General features: G+C 49.4%; 1 protein-coding gene across 1 annotated transcript in view; it reads right to left on the bottom strand.

The window, feature by feature from the left end:
• Positions 1-294: 294 nt before the first annotated feature.
• Positions 295-23,614, bottom strand: part of LOC8028061 — a 49,902-nt gene continuing 26,582 nt past the window's right edge. Inside the window, exons 2-6 of the mRNA XM_029968250.4 lie at positions 19,503-19,675; positions 13,077-13,199; positions 10,389-10,697; positions 8,813-9,064; positions 295-3,988 (exon numbers count right to left, since the gene is read on the bottom strand). Of these exons, the coding sequence (XP_029824110.3) occupies positions 3,533-3,988; positions 8,813-9,064; positions 10,389-10,697; positions 13,077-13,199; positions 19,503-19,675 (1,313 nt within the window). The 3' untranslated portion in view covers positions 295-3,532. The remainder of the gene's footprint in view (positions 3,989-8,812; positions 9,065-10,388; positions 10,698-13,076; positions 13,200-19,502; positions 19,676-23,614) is intronic.

The following is a 23,614-nucleotide window of genomic DNA, read 5'->3' as shown; positions in this document are numbered from 1 at the left end:
TCAACTTAACGTACATTCGTTTTTTTTTTATAAAAAGTTGTGCACGAAACAATTTGGGGAAAAAAATTAACAAGTGCCGGAGAAGGAAACACAATTTCAGCTATAGTATTGTCATATATACAAGTTAAGAATGCTCCAGAAGCTCCTCCCACACCCTGATTACCGCCAACCAGTGTTACTCCGCGATGCGCAAATAGTCCATGAAAGCGCCGCGCTGACGTCATAACTCGTCGTGGCGGCCACAGCCTTTCCTGGTTGGTCCGCGGAGCGATTCGATGCTGCGGGTTGTAAGTGGTGGGATTTACTTGGTGCATTCTTATTTTGTATCCGATTATATAACAAAAAGAACGAGTTTACGCTTGTTCGGCTTCTTTTATTGCTCTTTCGCGCACTCCACTCTTTAGCACACACGGACAAAAAAAGATCACGCCACGCAATTCGTTTTGCCGACGCTGAGTATACAAGCGTCATTACGTGCATCTGGAGCGGAAAGCTGAAACGCGCTGCAGTGCGTCGAACCAAAACCGCTGAGAAGACGAGGCCGGCTCGTGACGTCATTAGTAGTGGACCCCCGATTTCCGCCTCGTGACGTCACAGGAGTGTCGTGCCGTCGCCGGTCGCGATCCTGGCGGCGTGTCCCAGCAGCGGTGGTGGACGCTGCAGAGACGCCAAGTTTCGCTGCGGTTCACCTTAGCTGCGGGTCGCTCTCCAGTGTGACAGTCCACGGAGGCTTCGGCAGCCGGGAGTTGGGACGCCGTGACGACAGCGACACTCTCGTTCGCTCGTGCTTTTCTTCGACTGCATTCTACGACCAACCGACAGGATCGCGAGACATCCGGCAGCATTGCCACTCCGGCTTCTATGACGTCATTTGTTGCCACTTTGGGACCACTTTCGATGCACGGGCTGCAGGGGACGCTAAACACACCAGTCGGAGACGCGCTCCAGGTACCATAGCGTTGCTTTCCATGTGAGACGCTGCAAGACACGCTGGTGGCGACGCTGCGTTGTCCACTAGCGATGATGTGTAAGGGCCAAGGCGAAGCCTCGTCTTCTAGGGGATATTGGTCGAGCGCGTGCGTGTTCATCACGCACACCATGGACAAAACACCTCTTCTCATCCGCTCATCTCCACATAGTAGACCACTTACCAAATAGAGATTAGCAAATATACCCTTCACTTAACAACGAACGATTGTTGCTGGCTCGATTAATCGGTCTCTGGAGTAATGATTCGAAAAGTTCGCACGAGGAAGAGACCCGCGACCCGGTGTCGTCTGCTTCGGTCTTTGGAAGCAGACGACGCGTAACGGAGCAGAGATGCGTATACGCTTATCTGAATCTGGGCATCGAGGAAGAGATCGGGTTGTGTCGCACGCCTGGAGAGTTATTTTTGAAAGTCCCGTAAGCCATTGCCGTATCGCGCTTTTTCCCTCGGGGTGGTTGTTGTTGGATGGACGGCTGTGCTCTTTCACGTTTGAACGTGGCGGGCGCTACTATTTTAGAAACATTAAATAAGTTATCGCCACTCCACATTCTCCGATTACCTGGTGGGTGCTCCGCCATTTTGGTGTTCCTGAGCTCTACATACCATGTCAAAGAGCTTAGGCGATACCGTTCTTTTTTTTTATGTCCCGGATTGTTTTAAACTTTCTGGAGGACGGAAAAGTGTTTCATGCGATTTCAGATAAGGCTTCAGATAAGTGTCAACAATGACTTTAAGCAACAAGATGGCTGTCGTTACATCGAAGCGTAGGTTATGTTCTGGCTCTCTGTCACCAGACTAACAAACAATGACTCTGAAGGCATTTTAGCATTCGTCATGATTCGGCAGTCGCGGAACGCTAATGCCATGAATCATGTCTTCATAGCCTCGCAACGCTGAAATAACGGCGTTCTAAATACTCTAAATTCAGCTATAAGGAGCATATGTAGAGATCAACTAATGTCCGACATATACGTTCAACGTCCGGTTAGCAATATACAGACACAAGGTAAAAAGATAAACTGGCTTTCTCGACGAACCGCACGTGTGGCTTGCAAGTGACGTCATTATACTGCGATGATACATGGCCATTCTCATTTGGTTCTTGGCAAGAAAAAAAATATTGGGTGTTCCAAAATGTCTGTTGCAGAAGGAACGCGCTCCGCAGTAAGGCCCATCACAATGGCTGCTTGTGTGACGTCAATGCAAGCCTCGTACAAAACGAATCGTCGACGTACGCCACACCGCGAGTCAGTTAATCACTGCATTAATAGCAATTATCCTGATTAGGGGGAAAAACACTGCTTAATTGTGGACTCAAAATTGAAATTAGAAAAACAAGAGGGAAATGTCACAGGGGCACTCTTCCAGCTGGATAATGTCCTTTCATGTCTTTGAGAGCATCACTCCACGGCGTGGCAGCTGTCACAGCATGGCTCATAAGTCACAAGGTCACACTTTCGGGGAGGAAAAAATAGCCGCCTCGCGCGTGTCCTCCCGAGTTTTGATCAATGCCTGATGTGTGAACATGTACTCCAAGAGAAAATAAAAACGCCCACCAAGTTCACATCTTGCCAAACAGTTTTTTTTCTTCTTAAGGACATTAACATAAAAATGTGAATGTCCTTAAGAAAATTTAAACAGCATCCACGATCACGTATAATCTCGAATAGACCTTCCTTTGCCTGTATCCTGATATCCGCACACGCTGATGACCGGTTTGGTAAGTGTCTCCACATTTTGCTACAAATCAATTGTGAAAAGGTTATTTTCCGGCGTCCTCCGACTTATGAAAGATTTAAATAACCTGGGGACTGCCTAAACATCACCGCAGCCGCCCGCGCCAACCTTAAAAAAATACTGTCTCAATGGTTGTCAGTGACCGTCCCCAGGACAACCATCAGAGTAAAGCAGTTAATTGTAATTGTTATTGGTGCTATATATCGTCATGGGCCTTACACAAACCCTGAGAACGAACGTCTTGGGTAAAGTCTTGAGGGTACACTACGCGTGAGCTGCCAGTCCATTCACATAACACGAAGCTCCGAAAGCCATCTTGGGATTACCCTGGTGAGCCTTTATGGTGCCCTTGACCAAAGCCTGTCAACAGCACTGACAACAGCTTTGAAGGTCTTAAGGCTCCATGTGCTTCGAGCAGTGGCGTCACAAGTAGGGTGCGGGGAGGGGGGAAGGGGGGGCGGGCCGCCACGGGTGCAGCACTCAGGGGTGTGTCGCGGCGGGCGACGAGAGGAGGTGGGGGGGGGGGGGGGCTCACTGCGGGCCACGCGAGAGCAGGTGGTGGGCGGGGGGGGGGGGGGGGGGGAGGGGGAGTCGCAACGGGGCACGCGAGAGAGGGGGAGGGGGGTGTCTCGGCAGGCCACCGCCCCGGGTGCCGCTGACCCTAGTAACACCACTGGCTTTGAGGGCTGTCTTATAGATGAGTCTTGATGAGGAAAGTCATGAACGCTGTCTCTTTGAGACTCGAGAAAATCCGCGGAACGAGCTGCCTCGATGAGTCTTATCTGGTGACCTTGAGGACGACAGACCTCAAACCAAAGAAAAGATTGGAACGGTGATGTTGGCCAGCATCTCCCTGCCAAACGTGATGGCCTGCGCCTCGGCCACAGGAATGACGTTCCACGGGTCATGATTTAGTATAGTGGTTAATAACATGGACAAGGCAGCGGTGTAATTGCCCAGGCCTTTGAGTAAGACCTGGGCCTTGCCCATCCTCCAGATGCGCACCACGTCGAGCCTGTTGTTGCCGTTGGCCAACTGACTGATCTGAATCCAGACCACGGTGCCGGAGAGTTTGATGTCTGCGTCGCCGTTGAAGAGCAGGTGGGTGTGGTCGGTGATGACGCGGTACTTGGCTGTGGCCAGGATGTTGTCGATGTTGATGACCAGACCCACGGTGACGTCGCCGTGATGGCAAATGACGTAGGCGGGCTTGCGCCGAGAAAGCGTGTAGACGTTCCGCGCCTGTACGTCGTACAGGAAAACCTGCGTGGAAATGTTGAAGCGGGAAGACTCGTAAATAGAGAAAATTGGCAGTATATATATATATCACTTTCATCAGCTATCGTTCAATTTGTTTCGAAGACATTAAACACTCGTTTGAGGAAGTGGGGAACATATCGTTTATTAATTGACGTCGGGTGGCCCGACATGAAGCGACGTCGAAGTGTCACGTGATATTGTGACGTCATGCAGCAAAATCCCGCGTGACTTCACGTTCCGTGACACCACGACATCAGGTACAAACCCAGATTAAGAGATTTCGGGCCCTAATCTAAGGTTGCTTCTGAGGCCCATCAGGATGATAATCACCATGACGACAACAACGACGATGATGAATATGACTGGCTAACAGTGCTTTTTTGGAAAGTCTAAGTTATTTTTATATTTTAGGGGCGAAGCTCCTTAGGCTCTAGCCTTTTCCGTCTATCCGTCCTGCGTCCGTGCTCACACAAAAAGAAAAAATGTTTGCGAAGTCGACAGGATTCGAACCTGTGCGGGGAGACCCCAATAGATTTCTAGTCCATCGCCTTCACCACTCGGCCACGACTGCGGGACGAGTAGGGGGCTCTGAGATGTGGTAGTAACTCAAGAGCTGGGGTTTCTGTCATGGATGAAACGTTGCATGTAGCCGCTGAACGTCTATACAGGAGAGGGCGCTGCGGTCAAATGCGTATATAATCGCGTTAAACTTTGCATGCATTGCGGTCAAATGCTCAAAATGCGTATATAACCACGTTCCATACCACACATTCTCTTTCTGGCATGGACTGTTGACTTAAGCGGTGGAGATGCGTTCCCACGGCTTCTAGCGGATCCAAGCTGATCCGCCAGAAGAACCACTGGCTCTGCATTTCACCGACCATAAATCAGTAACAATGAAGTCGAAACGCAACCCGGAACTCAGCACTATCTATGAGCAATAAAATTAGTATCATCAGCACCACCAGAGCTTCGCCCCAATCAACATCATTCACCACGTGGAGATGCGGTCATTATTTTTTTTTTTTATTATTATGCCTTGAGCAATGCCATCGCTCAAAAAAGGGTCCAATTTTGTGGTCACTTCAAGTAGATTACTATATATAGACGATTGCAAGCTGGGCGACTGGCCGCCGCCATGTCGCTGCTCGAGCAGGCACGCCCGTGCGATTACGAGCTTGCCAAAGCCACGTTCATCCGCGCGTTGCACGCGCTTGCACGCATGGGGCACCACTTGTGGCGCCATGCTTGCAATTGTCTATAGGCTAACAAAACGCGGTTACCTAATGACTGTCACGACTCGCTCGGTCTTCGGTAAGCGCTTTGGGTTAGAAGTGTTGAACTATTTTTTTTTTTGCCATTCTCCGTGGCTATGACGGCGGATTGTAAGGGGACCCGTGGCAGGCGCTCACACATAGTAGTTAGCGGGAAGGACATAGCAGACGGACCATCATCTAGACCAGTCTCTCTGGCATGATCGATGGATTGCACTCGGTAGTCATTGTCTATTGATTCACTTGACAGTGTTCACAACAGATCTGCACGCTTCATACTGGTCAATTAGAACCGCACCGCAAGCGTAACATCAATGAAAAATAGTTCGTTGCCCCCAAGCCTCGCACATTGTAGCAGTTTCTCATATTTGTCTTTTTCATAAAATCTATCACCAAATAGCTCAGCTCAAATCACAACTAATCATCCCCCCTATCTTGTTTAAGCACACCTTGCTCATCGCCACGAAGTCAGTGCCCCATTTTGCCACTCTAACGTTTATTATGACTTTTATTCCCAGAACTTCCAAAGACTGGAACCGCTTACCCGCATCACTCACGTCAATTAATGAGCACGCACTTGTTCGCACCTCTCTTACCAATTTCATGTTCCCTTTTGTTTAACTATTGCATATATTGTTCCTTTTGTATTATAATTTCTATTGTTCACACTACCATCTGTAATGCCTTGTGCCCTGAGTGTAAAATAAATTACTAAATAAACAAATGGATTTTTTTATGACCCAGGTGGCAGTCCTCATTGAATGTCTTGTGACAACTCGTTGCATATTTAGTCAGCTGCGGCAGCGTTCCTCGCTTCCTTCTTTTTTGAACTCGGTTCACCACTTAAAACCTCCCCCCCCCCCCTTCCCCGCCCCCCCTTCCTCCAATCAGATGCGTATGACCGACATTCAAACTAAAAATGAAAAATAACTGCGCGACCGGAAGTGCAAGGCCTTGTCATATTGCCCGTTTTCGTGACTCTAACCAAAGCACTAAGATGGATACGAGTGAAGTGACCTGGTTGGCTACCTTTTACTTTCACTCTCTGGTTCGACAAGATCAGCCACTCAGAGGCAGAAAGATGAAACCCAGTAAATAGAAATGTCCATTTGTTGTTTCTTGTGCAGTCTCCTCTTCATTTTTATTTTTGTTGTAAATTTTAAGAAGTAATTTAATATGTGTCTTCTTTTTTCTTTTTCTTTTTTTCCTAGAAGGCCGAAGACATCTTTTCTGGCTCGTAATAGTCAGGAACATTCTGAACTCATTGTTATAGAGAAAGCGTTCTCCATAATGCTCACAGGTTTAATACGAATACAGTGAGTATATCGAGAAGCTTTCAGCGTAAACAGACAGGCCCACTAGTGTTCCTGGAACGGAGGCGAAAAATTACACCATAAAAAAGGAGAAAGGTTCAGGTCTCCTTTCTACTTCATTTTGGGCATACTTCACTGAGACTACCGCGGAGGCGGCAACTCCGATCTTTTCGCTAGGGAGCATCGAAGGCCGCGCTTCATAAATATGTGTTTGCACGCAGTATAACACTTGCCACAAGCTTCAGTAGGACAGAGAAAGAAGACATTGACGATATTTCCCTCTTCCTTCTGTAAAAAGGAATGAAAAACTCCAGAAGGCTGAGGGCCCCTCCGCGTTTTGTTTTGCTCAAGGCCATTTTGAAAAGAACGCGAAGGAGTAGCATAAGGTGCCGGTCCCATGTCACATTTTTCGAGCCATTCTTTACACTGGCCAAAGAAGCTCGCCGCGCAGTGTGTCTTTTGGATTCGCTTGCACTGCCATTATCTTTGTCATGCCTCTCTTCTCGAATGCTGTGGAAATATTTTCAAAAATATTTTGTTTTGTACATATATCGGAAAATATATTTTTCTGTTTCATTTTCGCTATAAAACATTTTTTGTTAGCCCGTTAGCCCTTAGCCCGTACCTTAATCCGACCCTGTATGCAGCCTTGTATGTTTCACATGCCCAATTTTTACGGTTGAACTGGAAACCTCAAAGATTATTTTTCGGTTTCACTATATGTTTGAGGGACCGAGCGGTTGTCCGGGGACTCTGGGGACGGCAGGGAGCCGAGCCAGGGCAGGAACCCATGTAACCCCCCATTCACACTGGAAGCGGATCCGCGTTCGCGAAGCGGTTGCGAAAGCGGTTGTATAAAGATCCAGTGCAATTGCACGCGCATTTGATGTCATCGTGTGCGCGTGCAATTGTACTGAATCCTTATACAACCGCGTTTGCAACCGCTTTGCGAACGCGGATCCGCTTTCAGTGTGAATGAGCCCTAAAGGCCGTACTCGGGAAGGACCAGGGAGCAGGAGGTTACATCATTTGACGGGCGAGCGCTTCAGAGCGCTCGAGAACACTGTCGAGAACACTGTTGAGAACACACGCTAGCAGCGGCCTGCTGCTCATTTTATAAGGTCACCTTTCCCCACAATATACACCATTTAAGTTTTCTTACGCTAAGTTTAACGGAAAACGTTTTTCGCCTGGCCAGTAGCGCGTAACACGAATTAAATTGGTGAATTTATACACCACTTTGGCGTGGAAATACATTGACGGGCGGACGGACGGACACGTTTTTTTTTTTATTAGGGGTAATGCGAGGATGTATTTCATGTTTTAAAAACTTAACGGTACTAAAGAGAACGTCAGTAGCACTAATCGCTTTGTTTGTCTCGTGTTGCTTGTCCTTGAGGCTAGTACGCCTCGACGGGTGACTTGTCTCTTAGCTGCAGATGAGAAATTTAGCCATTGCGAGACAACGGCTAACCTGGGGTCTTTAACGAGCACCACGCTGTAGCGATTACACGAACGCGTGCCGATACGAAACTCATCCAGACGGAAACGGGCAGGGGGCGGGGATCGAGTCCAGGAAGTTGTGCAACGCAAGCTCTCGCTCCAGGCTCCGAGCGGAGACGCGTTAGCCCACTCGGCCACCGATCCCCCATCGCTTTACCTGTCCCGTTCCCTGGCGCTTTTATTTTCGTTTCATTGTCCCTTCCCGCCTCTCCTCCCCCGCCCCCTTTTTTCGAAAATAAAGAAAGTGTTGTGCTGATTCGCCACAAACCAAGGCCGGGCGTGTCGCCGATAGCTCGCACCCTATTCACGCCGCGAAATTATGATTTTTTTTTCTATCAAAAGGTGATTCAGGAAGACTTTGGATAATGTCGCGCTCAAGCCCTACGTCTTGTAAAGTGCTTTCCGTGCTTCATTCTACCTCACGCAGTTTAAATTTGAACTTTTATGGCACAAAGTTGGTTCTGGGAAGGGGCAGTAAGAAAGGAAAGTAGAGTAATGCTACAGCTGTAGTTTTAAACACACGATCGAACTTGTCGTTCACAGATAATAACTGTGGTCGTGACGTCATAGCTAAGAACCATAAGAGGGCGCCACCGAAAGCCCCAGAGCAGTGTACAGGAGGCGCCTCGGTCGGTTGCTGCACCCTGTTCACCCTAGCGGAGACTGCGGCCTATGGCACAAGCACGAGGGCTCGAGGTCGCAGCTTTGAAGCGTTCTTCCGCAGAACGAGCACCCACCTGTAGGTGTTCTTCAATGTAGATGGTGAAGTTGGGTCCCTGGATGGGTTCCATGGCACGGATGAGCCTGGTGGCAAAGCGGAACAAATAGTCCACGTAGTCGTCCAGCTCGGTGCCGTTGTTGCACGGCACCTGGCGCTTGCTCAGCCGGTGGCTGTGCGGGGAGTAGGTGCGCGGGACCTCCGAGTGTGGGCTCGGAGCCACCATGGCCTCCAGCAGGTCGTGCATCTCGCCGTGGGCGCTGGACACCGCCTGGAAAGTATCGCATCTTCGTTTGATCGCATAGGTTTGTCGTGGCATCTTTCAATATGGTGACGCCTAACAAGCCTCAAGTGCCATCATTAATACATAGGCTTCCATGTGACGCCCTTCTGCACTGCATGTCTTGAGGTAACAGTCTAATAGCGTAAAATTGGCATGCTAAAGAGTACGTTGGTCGTAGCACAAAATCGCGTCAATGCGACTTATATTCAAAATGTTAGATAGGTTGCATCGACGGTGCAACCTCTCTATGTTATCCATTGGTTCCTGTGGGACACGTGGCAGTTATTTTGTACTCACGAAGATCAGACATTTACACTGAGATAAAACGTATATAAACTTGTGAGCACGAGAAATTATCCGCGCAAGCCTAGTTATCTCGGTGCGCAAGTAAAAACTTTGGAAGCGTCTTCCAAGGCTTTGACTTTGTATTTTTAACCTTGGCTGGAGTGCGAGCACTAAAACGAATCGTAATAGGTTCTGAATTTCACCGCAGCACGCGTGGCGGTCAAACTTAGGGGTTCAAGCGGAAGCATCCAGATGACGTCAATCTGACATCTGGTATGGCACGATTTCTTACGATACTACGAGTAACGGCGCCTGGAACGCGTCTTCGACTGGTGTGTTTAGCTTCCTATACGGGTAGAAACTGGGAGAGAGGAGGCGATGAGAACGCACGAAGACTCCAGTGCGCCTAGCTCTGGTTGGAACGATTAGTGAGAAGACGCAAAGCTCGACTCACTGTTCAAACTCGATCGAAAGCTAAACGCCGGCGTCCGGCGTCCGGTGGTCGCTTTCGAACAGTGAGATAGAGACAAAAGCACCTATAGTTTATGTCTATCCACCATCTTTCCATTCAGAACTCCGCGCGCTGGCGTCCCCGCACCACTCTCATTTCCTTTTCTCCCTCAGTTGCTACCGGCATTCCGCCAATGCATCAAAAGTGGTCTTGCGAAGTGCCAAGAAATGACGTCACAAAAACCGGGGTGTCATGCTTACGGATGTCGCGATCCTGGCGGAAAAACGTAAAAGTTTTGTAGAAAAAAAAAAAAACACGGGAAAGCGCTGTCGTCACGACGTCCCGACTCCTGGCTGCCGGAGCTTCCGTGAACTGTCACGCTAGAAGGCGACCTGCGGCAGAACAGACATCTGCCAGATTAACCCTTGCTGTTGTGACGCCGCCAGGATCGCGACAGGCGACAGCAGGACACTTCTATGACGTCATCAGGCGAGAAGCGAGGGACCTCTTCTGAGAACGCGGTACACACACCAGACAGAGACGCGTTCGGGCAGCCCACCTTCCCAGTTAACTTACCTTAGTGATGACGCGGTCGAGTTTCTCTTCCACCATATGTCGGACGTGGTCCACGATGCTGGCGCCGATGACGTCCAGAACTTCGTGGTCCAACGCCCGTGACGCGTTCTTCCGGGACGAGCGGAAGCTCCTCTTGGCCACGTCGTCCACGTGGGTCCTCAGTCCCGTCTGCGCGACCAGGAGGTCGTCCTTGTCGACGTGCAAGACCCGAGCGTACCAGGACATGGCGGCGCGTTCCAGGACAGCCTCGAACTGACCGCTGTCTTCGAGAACCCGCGATTCTTTCTGGTCGTCGCTGTTCAGGTAGCCCTGCAGAACAAACACGAAAGTCATAACTTAGGACAATCGTCTTGAACACCCGAGACTTAGTGAGAAAAAGAAAAGTGGACAACAGACACACAGGTCTAAAAAAATTGGGTTGTGTGTATGTTTATACAGCCTAGAACTTGGTCTGCCTCAACGGGCGACGAGTCTCCCAGCTGTAGATGAGAAATTTAGCCAGTGCAGTACAACCGCTAGCCTGGTGTCCTTAACGTGCACCACGCAGTAGTGATACACGACCGCACGCCGGTACGATGCTCATCCAGATCGAAACGGGCAGGGATGGGGATTGAGCCCAGGATACTGGGTTCTGCAGCGTGAGCTTTCGCTCCACGTGCTCTGAGCTGGTGTGCGCTAGACCACTCGACCACCGATCCCCCACCCACAGGTCTCGAGACACTTGTGTGTGTGTGTGTGTTGTCCACTGTTTTGTTCCTAACTCTCGGGCGTTCAAGATGTTGAAACTTCACAGCTCGCCCGCATGTTCTCTGTTATTTTGATCTCTATAACATACGGGAAGAGATTCAACCGTCGCAACCCTAGCGGCTAAGCTGAGAACTAAACTCATGGGGACAGGACAACAACGACATGAATTATTCGTTTCTGTTTCTGACGCAAACGGATCGGCTGACGTATACATGAACGCTGCGTCAGCCTTCGGCATTGGGGGGGAGGGAGGGGGGGGGGGGTCGTGAACAATCAGTGAAGCAGCAATTGAAGACGAATCCCAGCCAAGCGCTGAAGCAGCACTCGCATCCAATCAGTGCCCTGCACTCGATCGAGGTAGATGACGTAAAGAATTAAGTCCATGGGCCTTGTATAGGTAAAATCATTGGATCATGGGAAAGTAACGTTATTGCCGTCCCCGTCTGCTAATCGGACAGAGGCATATGTACTAACTTACAGACGACCGAAATTTCGCAATGCGACTGACTTATCCGCCTCTGTTGCCATGGCAATCGCCATTTCAGTTCTTTTCAAATCCACGAGGGAGAAATCCCAGGGATTTCTCCCCGGCGCGCGCGCACCACGAGACGAAAACGCGAGGCTTTTGCACATCGCAAAGCCTGACGTTTTCGTCGCGGGATGCGCGTGCCGTGGAGAAATCCCCGGGATTTCTCCCTCGTGTGAATACCCCTTCAGCTTCCAAATGTCATCGTACTAAAAGCGTTCCTGCCATGATACGTGTCTTTGGCACTGTGTATGTGATCAGCCTACCAATCGTGATTATCTCCATAGATCTCTTACAGTGATATTGTTCTTTCTTATTTTAAAACAGGGAAATCATTTTAAAGCGATATTAAAGCGATAGCTTTATGGGCGACACTTTGCAAAGATTTCGTCCTCGTCGCTTGTCGTCGCGGCGCGCGCGGGGAAAATGGGAAAACCCTTGTTCTCTTCCCTCTCGCCGCGAGGAGGGGGAAGTCAGGACTTCCCGTGCGCGGTGCCGCGCGCAGAGAGCGAAGAGGGCAGCCCTGGTGCCCTGGCGTCCCGCCAAAAAATTGAACAACGAAGGGAGATTCGTCGTGTCGTCTGCTTGAAAGACTCGCTTTCCAACATTACTCGCGTTATGCCTAACTCCGCTTTCGCAGTATCCAGTTTCTACGCGTAATGTCGGATGGTTTTAGAAACTTCCACCGTGCTTACCTACTTCACGGATCACTGGTGGCAGTCGTCAGTGGCATCCACGACGTTAACCACGACGGCTATGGGAATTAACCATGTCGCACCTCCATCTAGCAGGTACCTGACGGCACCCTTCCACCCGCATTGCGCGACCGTGCTACTGCTATAGCTTTCGTTTCTTCGCACATTGTGGGAAAAGAAATACGATTTTCTTTTTCATTGCCGGCAAGGATTGACGCCGCAAGTGGTGGAGGTGCGGCATGTGCGCTTGGCGAATTTGGATCGTCTCACCGAGAATTGAGAGCTCAGAAAGGAACTGCTCGTTCCATGTACCGAAATGGCGACCACAAGGGATCTTGGCGCCACTGTCCCAGTATCCGGTGACTTCATAGATCGGTTAGCACTGAGCTGGTGGGAAACCAGGCCTGGTCAGATCTCCTCTCCAATACTTCTGGGTAAACTGGGACTCCGAAGTTCGAACCGACGGAGCCTAAAAACCACTGTAAATATATCGGCTTTCTGTCTAAGTGCCTTTATAGTTCCACTGTGTCATAATAGCTGATATTCACTGGCGGACATAGCTGAGCCCGTTGCAGCGAAATGTTCCCAACTCATGCCGACGGAGAGCTATTGCTACGCAATATGCTGTGAGCAACCTTTGAGATAGTTATCGCGCCTTCGCAGTTAATACACGACAGCAAAACTAAAGTTACACATAGTTACGAGGAAAACAACGCTTGCCTTGATTCTGTAAGAACAGATGACTTCGACCCGGGGTAGCCTGAGGAGTACACTGGCCCGCATGGCTGCGTTGTTGCTCGCCACATCCCGCACTGTGAAGTCGGACAGGCCCTTGACGACCACCTGCAAGTCGAAATGGCGTCGAAAAGTCGGTCCACATACAGAAAGGCGTACGAGTTTGGTTCTTATTCAAATCTCAGACTGGCACGGCACACACTTCTAAAAGTACGGGCTCATATCTAAAGCCAGACACCACCGTATTTCGAAGCAACGCGGGTGAATAGATGGTTTTGAAGCGTCAATATATTAGTCTTATATGATCCAGATATGAACCTTGTATACAGCCTTATAGGAAAAATCTTTCTTCTTTGACTAGCACCGACTGGATAAAAAAGAAATGATCTAACCCATTTTTGTCCAGTTTAGCTGTTGCGATGCAGATTTGAATGGATGTATGTCGCAAATAAAAGAAGCGAAGTCTTCGGATATTCTGGCCGGAGGCTGTCCTGCGCATTATCCCCCGCCACCTGCACACTACACGGCAATCCCGTGTAGTGTGCAGGTAGCGCTCGCTTTCAATAAAGTCAGGGCGAGAGTTGCTGGTACTATGAGTAACTCAGTAATTTCCGATCGGAGTTTTACAAGAAGGGTCAAGCATTTAACTACCTCGTGAGGTTTATGTTTGGCCGTACGTTTAAGAAACATGATACACGTTTGCGTTCCCTACACGGGGAGTCATTCAGGGAACGCTATACTCGGTGACAGGTTAAGGGTTTAGGGGAAGCTTCTCCCACCTCTTTTCGCTTTAGCAGCTTGCACTTTACTCTGAACCTGTCACCGACTATAGCGCGAAACAAAGTGGCCATCAAGGTTTGTACCTTGAGCTGGTTGTATAATCTTGCATTCATATATAGTTTTCTGTTTAACTGGACATCGATGAGCCGTGGAAGCGTATTTTCCATCACATAGAGTTTGCCACTATACCACGAAGAAAAACCTTTTTCTTTCCTCGAGAGCCCAAGTCCATTTCATAAAATTCATATCTGTTCGCGTAAACTTGGTGGCCTGATCCGTTTGTAGTGTAAGTTTCAATCCTCCATAGGCAATATAATGACTGTTCCAGACGAAATGGTGTGTTAAAGCTAAAAACGTACATTTGAAAGCATATCTTGTACTCCGGTCATCCCTGGGCTGAGACTGAGGTGGAGGCTACACACTTGCCCATTTAAAATGATATCACATTTAAAATAGACGTATGACTTGTTTAACGAGCACATGTCTTCCACCTCATTGTCAGGCTAGGGGTGAACGGAGTATAGTATCGACGCTTACAGTGCCTATCACCAAGGCGAATAGTGATGCCTGCAGTCACTCGGGTTGTGGACGCAGGTGGGCGTACGCAATATTTCGCATATGCCTGGAACACAATCCAGAGCCCAGTAAACAAACATGGCTCCATGCAGAAGGGAGTATTGCAATGATCTGATAACCTTTTCGCAGACCCGATTTGGAGCACTTTACTCTATACTTCGCTTCACCTTAAAGTGGCCCTGCAATCCTACTTAAGCGTCTATCTTTTTGCGGTTTCCGCGTCTCTTGTGGTTCAGGGAACCCAGCGGGCACGGAGAGAGTAACTAAATATCAGTGCGTCATATTTTAACCGGACGACGCGGAAACCTCGTCCTCCTACGGGGGCCCCCCGTGGTGTCGAACGCGCGCGGCATGTGACGAAATCGTGACGTTGTTGGTTCTGGTCAGCCTATTAGAGAGAAAGCTGCCCCGTTCCCGGGCAGCTCTCTCACCTCGGCCGCACCTCCTTTCTCCGTCTTCCCCTCCCCCTATTTTTTTGCTTGTTTTTGTAATTTTATTATGCCTATAACTTTTAAAATAAAACGAATTTCGAGAAAGGAAAAAAAAAAATCACTAAGTTACTACGTTCGGTGCGCTCAGGTCCGGTGCAAGCTAAAAACACAGCAAAAAAGTCGTTGCGGGGCCCCTGTAAAGTCTGCAAGAAGTGTAGCGAAAAGAGCGACGAATTTCGCCCGGCGGCTTTCACTTTGCACGTGGAATCAAAACAGTGGCTGCCGCGCCGCGCGAAATTCGTGAACTTTTCGACGCATTTTCGCTTAAGTGAGTTCAGCCTTTAGTCCAAACACAACCGACGCTACGAGCTGCTGACAAATCAAACAGCGTTAAAAACGCACATATTTCTTTACGTGATTTATCATCGCTGAACCAATCATAAACAAACAAAACAAAAAATTGTAGAGACCATCCACTTCACGTGAAGATGAAGGACCAGCGAAGCCGTTATCTTTCCGACAACTTTCCGACATCTATGCAATTTACACGTGATTGCAATGAAGGCACGTACCCGACTTCGTTGTTTAATTTTCTCTATTTAGTTCTTAGCGACTAAAGTGATCATTGCCTTATGGTCACTATAAGTAAACCGCCATTGGTTGTATCAATTGACTTCGGATACGTTCTTGCTAAACGTGAGGTCGATACACGCTCTGTTGTTGGTCGTTCGCACATCCGCTCGTTCCAACATGAACGATGTTATCATCCTTCCCTCGGGTCTACCGATATCGATATTAAAGTCTCCCACCACGACGATTGGCGCGTCGTTATCGAACGCAGCCCAACCAAAGACGTCGGTCACAAACGTTTCTCTCGATTCGGTGTCGCCGGATGAATGTATACACCATAGCAAAGACTGTGCCACCATGTAGCCTGACGGCGCAAACATCAGCACAATCCGACACGGTAGGGGGCATGTCAAACGATGCGGCGTCAATTTTTTTTTTTTTTTTTTTGGGGGGGGGGGGGGGGGGGAGGAAGGGGCTGAAGAGATGCTCCGGCACGCAATCGTTAACGCAAGCGAACCGGAGCACAACACCTTTGAGCAAAGACTCTCGACACGTTCCCCGTATACGGGCACTCGCTCCACGCTTTCAGTTGGCACTCACTGCCGCAGGACCGTGGCGGCGCATTCACGCTGAACATCGTAACGCAAGCCGGAGATGGTGGATAGGTGTCCGGCGAACCACAGGCGATCGCAAACACCACACGGGTAACCGACCAAACGGGGTTCCGACAAACTCTCGTTGAAATCTTGCCGCAGCTCCGGGAAAGCGCTCGTCTGAGTTGTATCCAAGCCGACAGACGTTTTCGGCCTCCCGATACTGAAGATTCTGACGGGCAATGCGTTTCCGCTTGGCATCGGCGGCCCGATCTTCGTCGGTCATTTTCACCCGGTGACGATGTTCACACTCCCGCTTCTGTTGCCGCTGACGCTCTAGACGGGCACGTTCTTCGGAGGTGAGTGGAGGATCAATCAAACGAAACCTAAGGACCCACACCATCGGCCGCACCACGATGGGCCGCTGCGTGTTCGGCTTCTCGACGTTTTCGCACACATTCGCGCTGTTGAGCGTGCTAACGATCCCCGCAGGCGCGCTCTCCCTCTTCAGAACGAGCAACACGCGGCCTGCCCATGCATGGCGAGTCCAAAGGGCAACTGATAACGTCGCTATAGGAAATGGCTACGTCAAGAGACAAAGGAACACAGCCATTGGTTGATAGCAATTTTAGGTTTTACAGCGACGTTACAGCGAATTGCTATATTGATATAGACACATACATACCATAAAGGTGATGACCTCTTTCAATACACGACGTTGTAAGTTCTAACCCCAATTTTTCGAGGTACACCTCGAGGGCAGTTTTTTTCTGATTGAGCCCGAGTCTCTTTATCAGCATCGCGGAAGCGAAAGAAAAGTTAGATCGTCGCGTTCTGCCCCCAGCCTCGTCACAGCGCACTCTCAGCTGAGATAAGTCGGTGACCGTAGATGACCACGAGGGATCAGGACCTCATTATCTAATAATGCCAAATTAGGCTGACTCACGCGGGTCGCCCTCTCCTTTTATTTATACTTGCCACGACCAATCGGAACGAAGGAGCGCCGTTTAAACGGGAGTTTTTTGTTAACATCCATGGACGCATATTCTTCCAGATCCTAGCACCTAACAGCTTGGCTGTAAAAAGGCCTCGTGACCTGCACTTTTGACGCTGCTTGAGTGGCCCCATTACCTCGTAACGTCGGCTGCGTCTGGACTTAAGCTGAAACGAAGTTATAGATCGTCTATTCCACACTTCGATTGCCAAGCAGCCCGTTATTGCTGCGCATGTGGTCATGCGTCAGCTTCCCGTTTCTTTCCGTCGCGTCATCTCTGCTGGGTGGCATCGCACGCTCTAGAGTCGCCTATGACACGAGTGCAAGTCGTCTGCTTCCTGTGCAGGACTTCGGTGACGTCATAACGACGCCGAGTTCTGATTGGCTTTAATCGGAAAGATAGTGGGTAGACCTCAAAGCTAGATGCATTGAAGTACGTTTACCTACTATTTCTTTGTCAATCAGCCAATAAGAGCTCGGCGTTCTGACATCATCGCAACCCCTGTGCAAGAAGCAGATGAACTTGCGCTCCCCATAGGACCTAAATTTTAAGAGAGGGTGCAACCTCAAACCACGGAGAGCGTTTGCAATTTAATGGCCTTGCGCAGATTTGTTGCTCGTGCGCATGCGTAAGGTGGCCGTGTGGCGAGGTAAGATGGTGGGCAAAGAGGCTAAGCAAAGCTTCGAGGCAGTCGCAGACAGTCGACGCTTTCGCCCGCCCCTCGCAGCTTGCATTGCGAACGTGACCCACGGACCCCGATCGAGCAGTTGGAAACGTTCTGAAATCTAGGTGCACTAGGAGCATCCTGTTCATCAGTCGGTATACATCGATAAACCCCGAAAATTAAAACGCCCATGCCGGGTATTTTCCAAAATCGAAAGAAACCGCGAAAAAGGGGAAAAGGAAAGAAAAAATAATTGGGCTGTCTTTCAAAGAAAAACTCAAGATACCAGAAGAAGAAAAAAGAATTGTTCAACTACAAGCTTATTTTGTGTTTACTTTGAACACAGCCGCACTGAACTGTCAGCGAGGCTTCTTTCTTCCAGAACCAGACCCTCATCTTTTTTTCTTTTTTTTTGATATTGGGACGTTTCTCAGGTATTCAGATCACGCACCAGTTCTCTGGAGGTTGAGAAATTCAACGCCCCTGTCGTGTTGTTTAAGACCCGACAAACACCGATTTCTTGTCCGACCGTCGAGAATCACCGACTCTATGGGGAAAAAAAATGGACCGAAATCGCTGCTGCCGCTACGTCGATTCTCAAAGAAATGCGCTAGCATTTCGCGCAGCGATTACATATAACTAAGCATGGTCAATGCAGCCTCTCAACACTCTTCCGCGGGTTGAACGTTCCCGAAACCCCTCCTCTCCCTGGTGCAAGAAATCAGTTCACTAAGCGTGTACATGAAGGACGTGAGCGCGATCCGCGGAAAATGACAGAGCCATTTCGTTGTGCGCATTTATTCACCCCCAACGTGCGTTTTATCCTGCGGCGGACAGATCATGCACATGAGCGGCCTGTGCAACGTGAAGTATGAGACATATGCCGCCGTTTGAATGTTATGTACGTGGCGACTGGGGAAGATCAAATCTATAGACGCTTTCGGGAAGCTGTGCATAGGAGCCGCCATAACCGACGTTCAGTTTTTGTTTCCTGTTATTCCGTTCGCTTCACTTCATCATTGCCACAGCAGGACAGGTTATCGCCACTTTAGAAGCTACTGCGTCCTTCTCCCCAGCATCGGCCCCTGTGGAGGCTCATTAACGCCCGCTTCAGTGGCTCGGCATTTCGGTAGAACAAGAGAAGGTCGGCTATGGCGGCTCAATTTGGCGCGTTTTTAAAGCGTCTATAGTGGTACCGTTGTGCGATGTGGCTTCGTTAGCGTTTGTGCACAACGTTAGTCCGCACTGAGACAGCATGTGCTCTAGCAGCCACTGGTTGTGTCAGCTTCTAACGTTAACGCTGAAGTTTCCCATCACGACGAGCGGCATTGCATGCTGTCCTACATAAGTTTGGCTGACAGACATCCGTTGGATCGAAGAACGGAACCGCAGCCCGTGTACGCCCACAGGTGTCCAAAGCCGACGGCAGGAGCTTCCGAGGACGTCCAAAGCGCGCACCCGCAACCCTCCCGCCATCTCTCGGTTCTTGCAGAAGTTGCTTCCTGGCCAGTTGCCACAGCCGGTGCAGCCGTGGCGCCATCCCGTGGCGACGTTGCGAACTTTGGTTAGTCGAAACCCGTCAGAGGTCAGCGCTTGTACCAGGGCACTAATGCTAACGCATTAAAAACTAAACCCCGAAAACACAAAACCCTCATCATGGCCCATGGGTCATGATTAGGACAAGAAGCTACCTGAGCTTGACTGCAGTCAAGCAAGCTTCTGGTAGCTTCTTGTCTGGTGTCCTCAGCACACGAGTGAAAGAAACAGGTTGAAGATGTGGTGGTCTAGTACGACTCAGTTACCTTGGTGAGGGACACGTTGACGTAGGCTCCCGGCTCCTGGATCAGGATTCCTAAGGCTCCGGCCCGGAAAGGGTCCAAGTCCTTCCGTATCAGCTCCCTGGCCTTCTCCAGCTTCCTCTTGAGCAGGGCGTGCAGAGCCCGCACCTGGACCTCGTCCATAGACCGCATGTTTCCTGCGCCAGGAACCGCACCACCCACCATTGCGCATCGGGTGCAGATGGCGCTGTCTAGTGCTCACTTCTCGCAGCACATCTGCTAACAGGAGCACATAGCAAAACAAAAAGTCAGATTAACTGTACGGAGGTTTAGAGAACGGGAAGTTACCTAGTTTGCCTTAATATGGTGTTTGGTACCTCCGCTGTAGATGGGCAATGTAGACAGTGCAGCAGCGCGATTGCTGGTTAATTTGGTATGTTAAAGTGCATCACTCTGAAGTGATTACTGATGCTGAAAAGGGGGAATGGCCGAGACCAGATTCCTACTAGAGGCTGTGAAGTTGCGAGTCTGAAGAAACAAAATGGCATTGCTGTCGCTGTGTTCTTTGTCTGGAATTCATTCCATTGACATTTTTCACCTATACAGACGACCGCAAGCGGCAACAACGCAAACTACGTTTGGCGTCCGGAACGAGAGCTGCGCTACCTCTCCTGCCTCGTCCGCAACATATGCTCCTTCTTTAAAAAAAAAAAAAAGGTATATTTTTTTGGTGCGGCGGCGCGTTTTCGAGCGTCGGGCTAAGCCAATAAACGTATATAAACAAACATACATTTTTAGCCTCAAAATGAGGAATAATGTAGTTGTAAAAGTCCGCCTGGGGGCCTCAATCGGTGCGGCACATGACTTAATTGTCATTTTGTACGTAATACGTTAACATCACGAACCTCGGCCCAAACTTTATGCGTTCTAGCGGCAGGAATGTCTAAAAGAGTTCCACAGGACACTGTGGAACGTTAAGCCATGGTCGCGCTGCTGGCAGCACGCGCGTGACCTAACGGTTATCGTACCAGGCTCCCACGCGAAAAGCCAGGGCTCAATTCCTGGGAGCGGCGCATCTTTTTGTTTATTCCTGCAGACTAGTATTCTGATAAATTCGAGAATCCTGTTGCTTCTTCGAGGTCCGAATGTTCTACGCGTCGAACTTTCTACGCCGATTATTCCAGAAGACCACGCATGTACATAAGGGGCTCCGCGTGGCGAGCCACGGTCAGTTTCGCCTCAGCGTTCGATCTATAGCTGCTTCGCCGCCTTCGACGCCCACGACGCTCTGTTGTTATCTTTCTTTCCCTTTTTATTTTTGGGCACAAGTTCGCCCCATTAAACGTTCCGTTTACTCAGTCCTTCGCCGCCTCGTCACTTGTCATCCGTGACAATATACACTACATTGTTTTAGGGAACCAGAATAAAACACGGCTGATAGACCAAACGAACGGTACCTCGGATCGGGAGCTCGAACCGATCGTTTTCCATAAAACGGCATTTAGAGAACCACGTTTTTAGGAGTTTTAGAGAACCGTGTCTGCACATCTGATACGGCACGGCGGGCCCTCCGGTACGAACAGCGCACAAGGGAGTCTTCTGTGGTAGCGCGCATGCGCAGTTCGTACCTGAATGCCCATCGTACCGCACCGGGTGTGCAAGAACGGTTCCCTGAAACTCCCTAACTTTGTGATCATGTCCGCTGCGAACACCTTGTCCTTTGTACGGTGTATGAGCAGGCTGACTGCGGCTTTAGGACATCAGGAGAATCGTATCGGGGCTCCCAGGGTAAGCAAGGATATATGAGGACTCGTTTTCTTCTTACCTGTACGCAAACAAGAAAGCATGAGAATCTCTTGACAAAATATTAGAATACTGCAAACCCCAACGTGTGTCCCAGTGAAGATTATGGTTACAGCTCGAGCTATGACCGGAAAATGTTTCGTTGCTGGAGGTCTACACACGTCATATATATGACCGGAAAATGTTTCGGAATACTCGATAACAAGGCTACATAACATATTCATTTTTAGCTTATTCCTATTTTGTTCACTTATAAGCTGAACACATTTAGAAGCTGAACACATATAAAAACAGAACTCTTTGCCGGGCGTTTTATTTTAAGTTCAGCTTTACGCTTGTTTATGGACGCTAATTTGCACACGCGTCAGATTACAGCCGCCATTGCTGACCTTCTCTTGTCTTCACCGAGATATCGAGCCACTGAAGCGGGCTTTGACGGGCATCCACAAAGGCCAATGCTGGGGAAAAGGACACAGTCGGATCTAAAATGTCAATAACCTGTCCTGCTGTGGTAGTGATGGAGCAGAGCGATCAAAATAATAGGAAACAAAACTGAAGGTCCGTTATGGCGGCGCCCATGCACAGCGGCCGCACAGCGTCTATGAATCAGCACGCTGTTCACAAACACGTGCGTATTTGACCACACCAAACGTAACACTGTGCAGGCGCACTGAAACCAGATTCACGTCAGATGAATCGTCTCTGCACGCGGCGTGCTGACGGCCCCGCGTTGGTGCACAAGGATGTGACGTTTCCTCTGTTGTAAAACACAAATCCTTACCATATTGAAGAATTCCTATCGCCAAAAAAGGTAAAAGAAAAAAATTGATGTTTTTAAAGAAGAGTGGCACACTTTAACCGTCGATAGTCTTACCAAACGGTTCACTGCGCTCGAGGTTTTTTTTTTTTTTTTTTTTTTTTCCCTTCCTTTTGATTTTTGTTTGCTTATAAGCTCGTTCGAGGGACATATCTCTTGAAGCTCAGGAAAAAAAGCGTCGACTTGAGAGACCAGCAGCGCGATCCCAATCCCCTCCGCAAATAAAACCCCAAAAAGGGGGCGCCAAACCGATGGCCTGTTCGACCTAACCCCCGGCAACGCGTGACTAGAGATAAACCTCTCTTCCAGTCGGAATCGTACGCATAAGGACGACAGTTTACGCCAGGTAAGGCCCGGGAATATAACTCGGCTCCCGGAAAGAACCGGAAGTCTTCGCGTGCGCGTCGCGTTTACGTCTGCGACCGACTTCCGGCCCGGGTCGTCTGCCACGAAAAACACCTTCCAGCGGCGCAGCGTATCGTTATAGATTACCTGTCTCTTGGAGGAAGAACGTCGGGAAAGAAAAACGTCGGGCTCTCGAGCACGAGACCGGAATTAGTAGCAATGCCGCGGGCTGCTGGCTGCGACAGGCGACAAACTCGGATGTTGCTCGTTTCCGCCATCTTGCCACAAGCTCAGACTTCATTTTCGATCCTCCGCTCAATTTTGCGATATCCCGAAGCGAGACACTTCGCAAGACATCTGCGGCCATCGGTTCAGTTTATTTCCGATATTTAAAGCCAACTCCTACCGTCACAGGAGATCGGAGGCGCCATTTCCGGTGACTTAAAACTTCGTGTGAACTGCTGGACTCAGGGAGGTGTCCATCAGAGCCACTAAACAAGTCGCCTAGAGTGTCGGCCTGCCTTTCCTCAATTTTCTCATGGGCGCCGCCATTTGTTTTATCTTTAGTGCAGAGCGGGCGTAATCGGCGATCGCATGCGACTAAAAAAAAGCGATGTCCAGAGCTTTGGATTTATGGTGCCAGAAAACGCGGGCAATATATATAGCTTTGCTCTGTCACGGACTGTTTTACCTGCGATTTTAGATAACTGGCAAAAATGATTTTAAGCGCCAAGATACCTGATATGTAGTTGCATTAAAGCGCGTATAGCTTATTATGTGCCACCATACTGTCCACAATTAGGGATGTGCGATGTCGATGCTTTGTGACTCTTCTCCTAGTTCAGGCAACATCTATCAAATACTTTACTAAGGGAATACAGCTCAGTCCGTACAGCCTGTCTTGTCTGTTTGTCTTCAATTCCTCTCTTTCTTTATCGTACATTAGAAATCCAATGTCCTTTGTGCGAACAGGTTTTGCGCTATTGGAACGGCTGGATGCGCCGCAGTCTCGGGGTTTTCCACTAAATCAAATCGATTTACTTTCTGTCATATGGTTGAAAAAGGCACTTGACAACAGAGTACTGAGATAAGAAGCTGTTCCACGGCAATCTGACGAAGGTTCCGGCCCCCATGCAGTTGGTAACGGCGTCTAAAGCTTACGAAAAATAGA

Source organism: Ixodes scapularis, unplaced genomic scaffold (assembly GCF_016920785.2).
Source record: "Ixodes scapularis isolate PalLabHiFi unplaced genomic scaffold, ASM1692078v2 PGA_scaffold6__148_contigs__length_123643588, whole genome shotgun sequence".
NCBI classification, from domain to species: Eukaryota; Metazoa; Arthropoda; class Arachnida; order Ixodida; family Ixodidae; genus Ixodes; species Ixodes scapularis.
The sequence above is the reverse complement of the archived record's forward strand: the minus strand, read 5'-3'. Positions and strand labels throughout refer to the sequence as shown.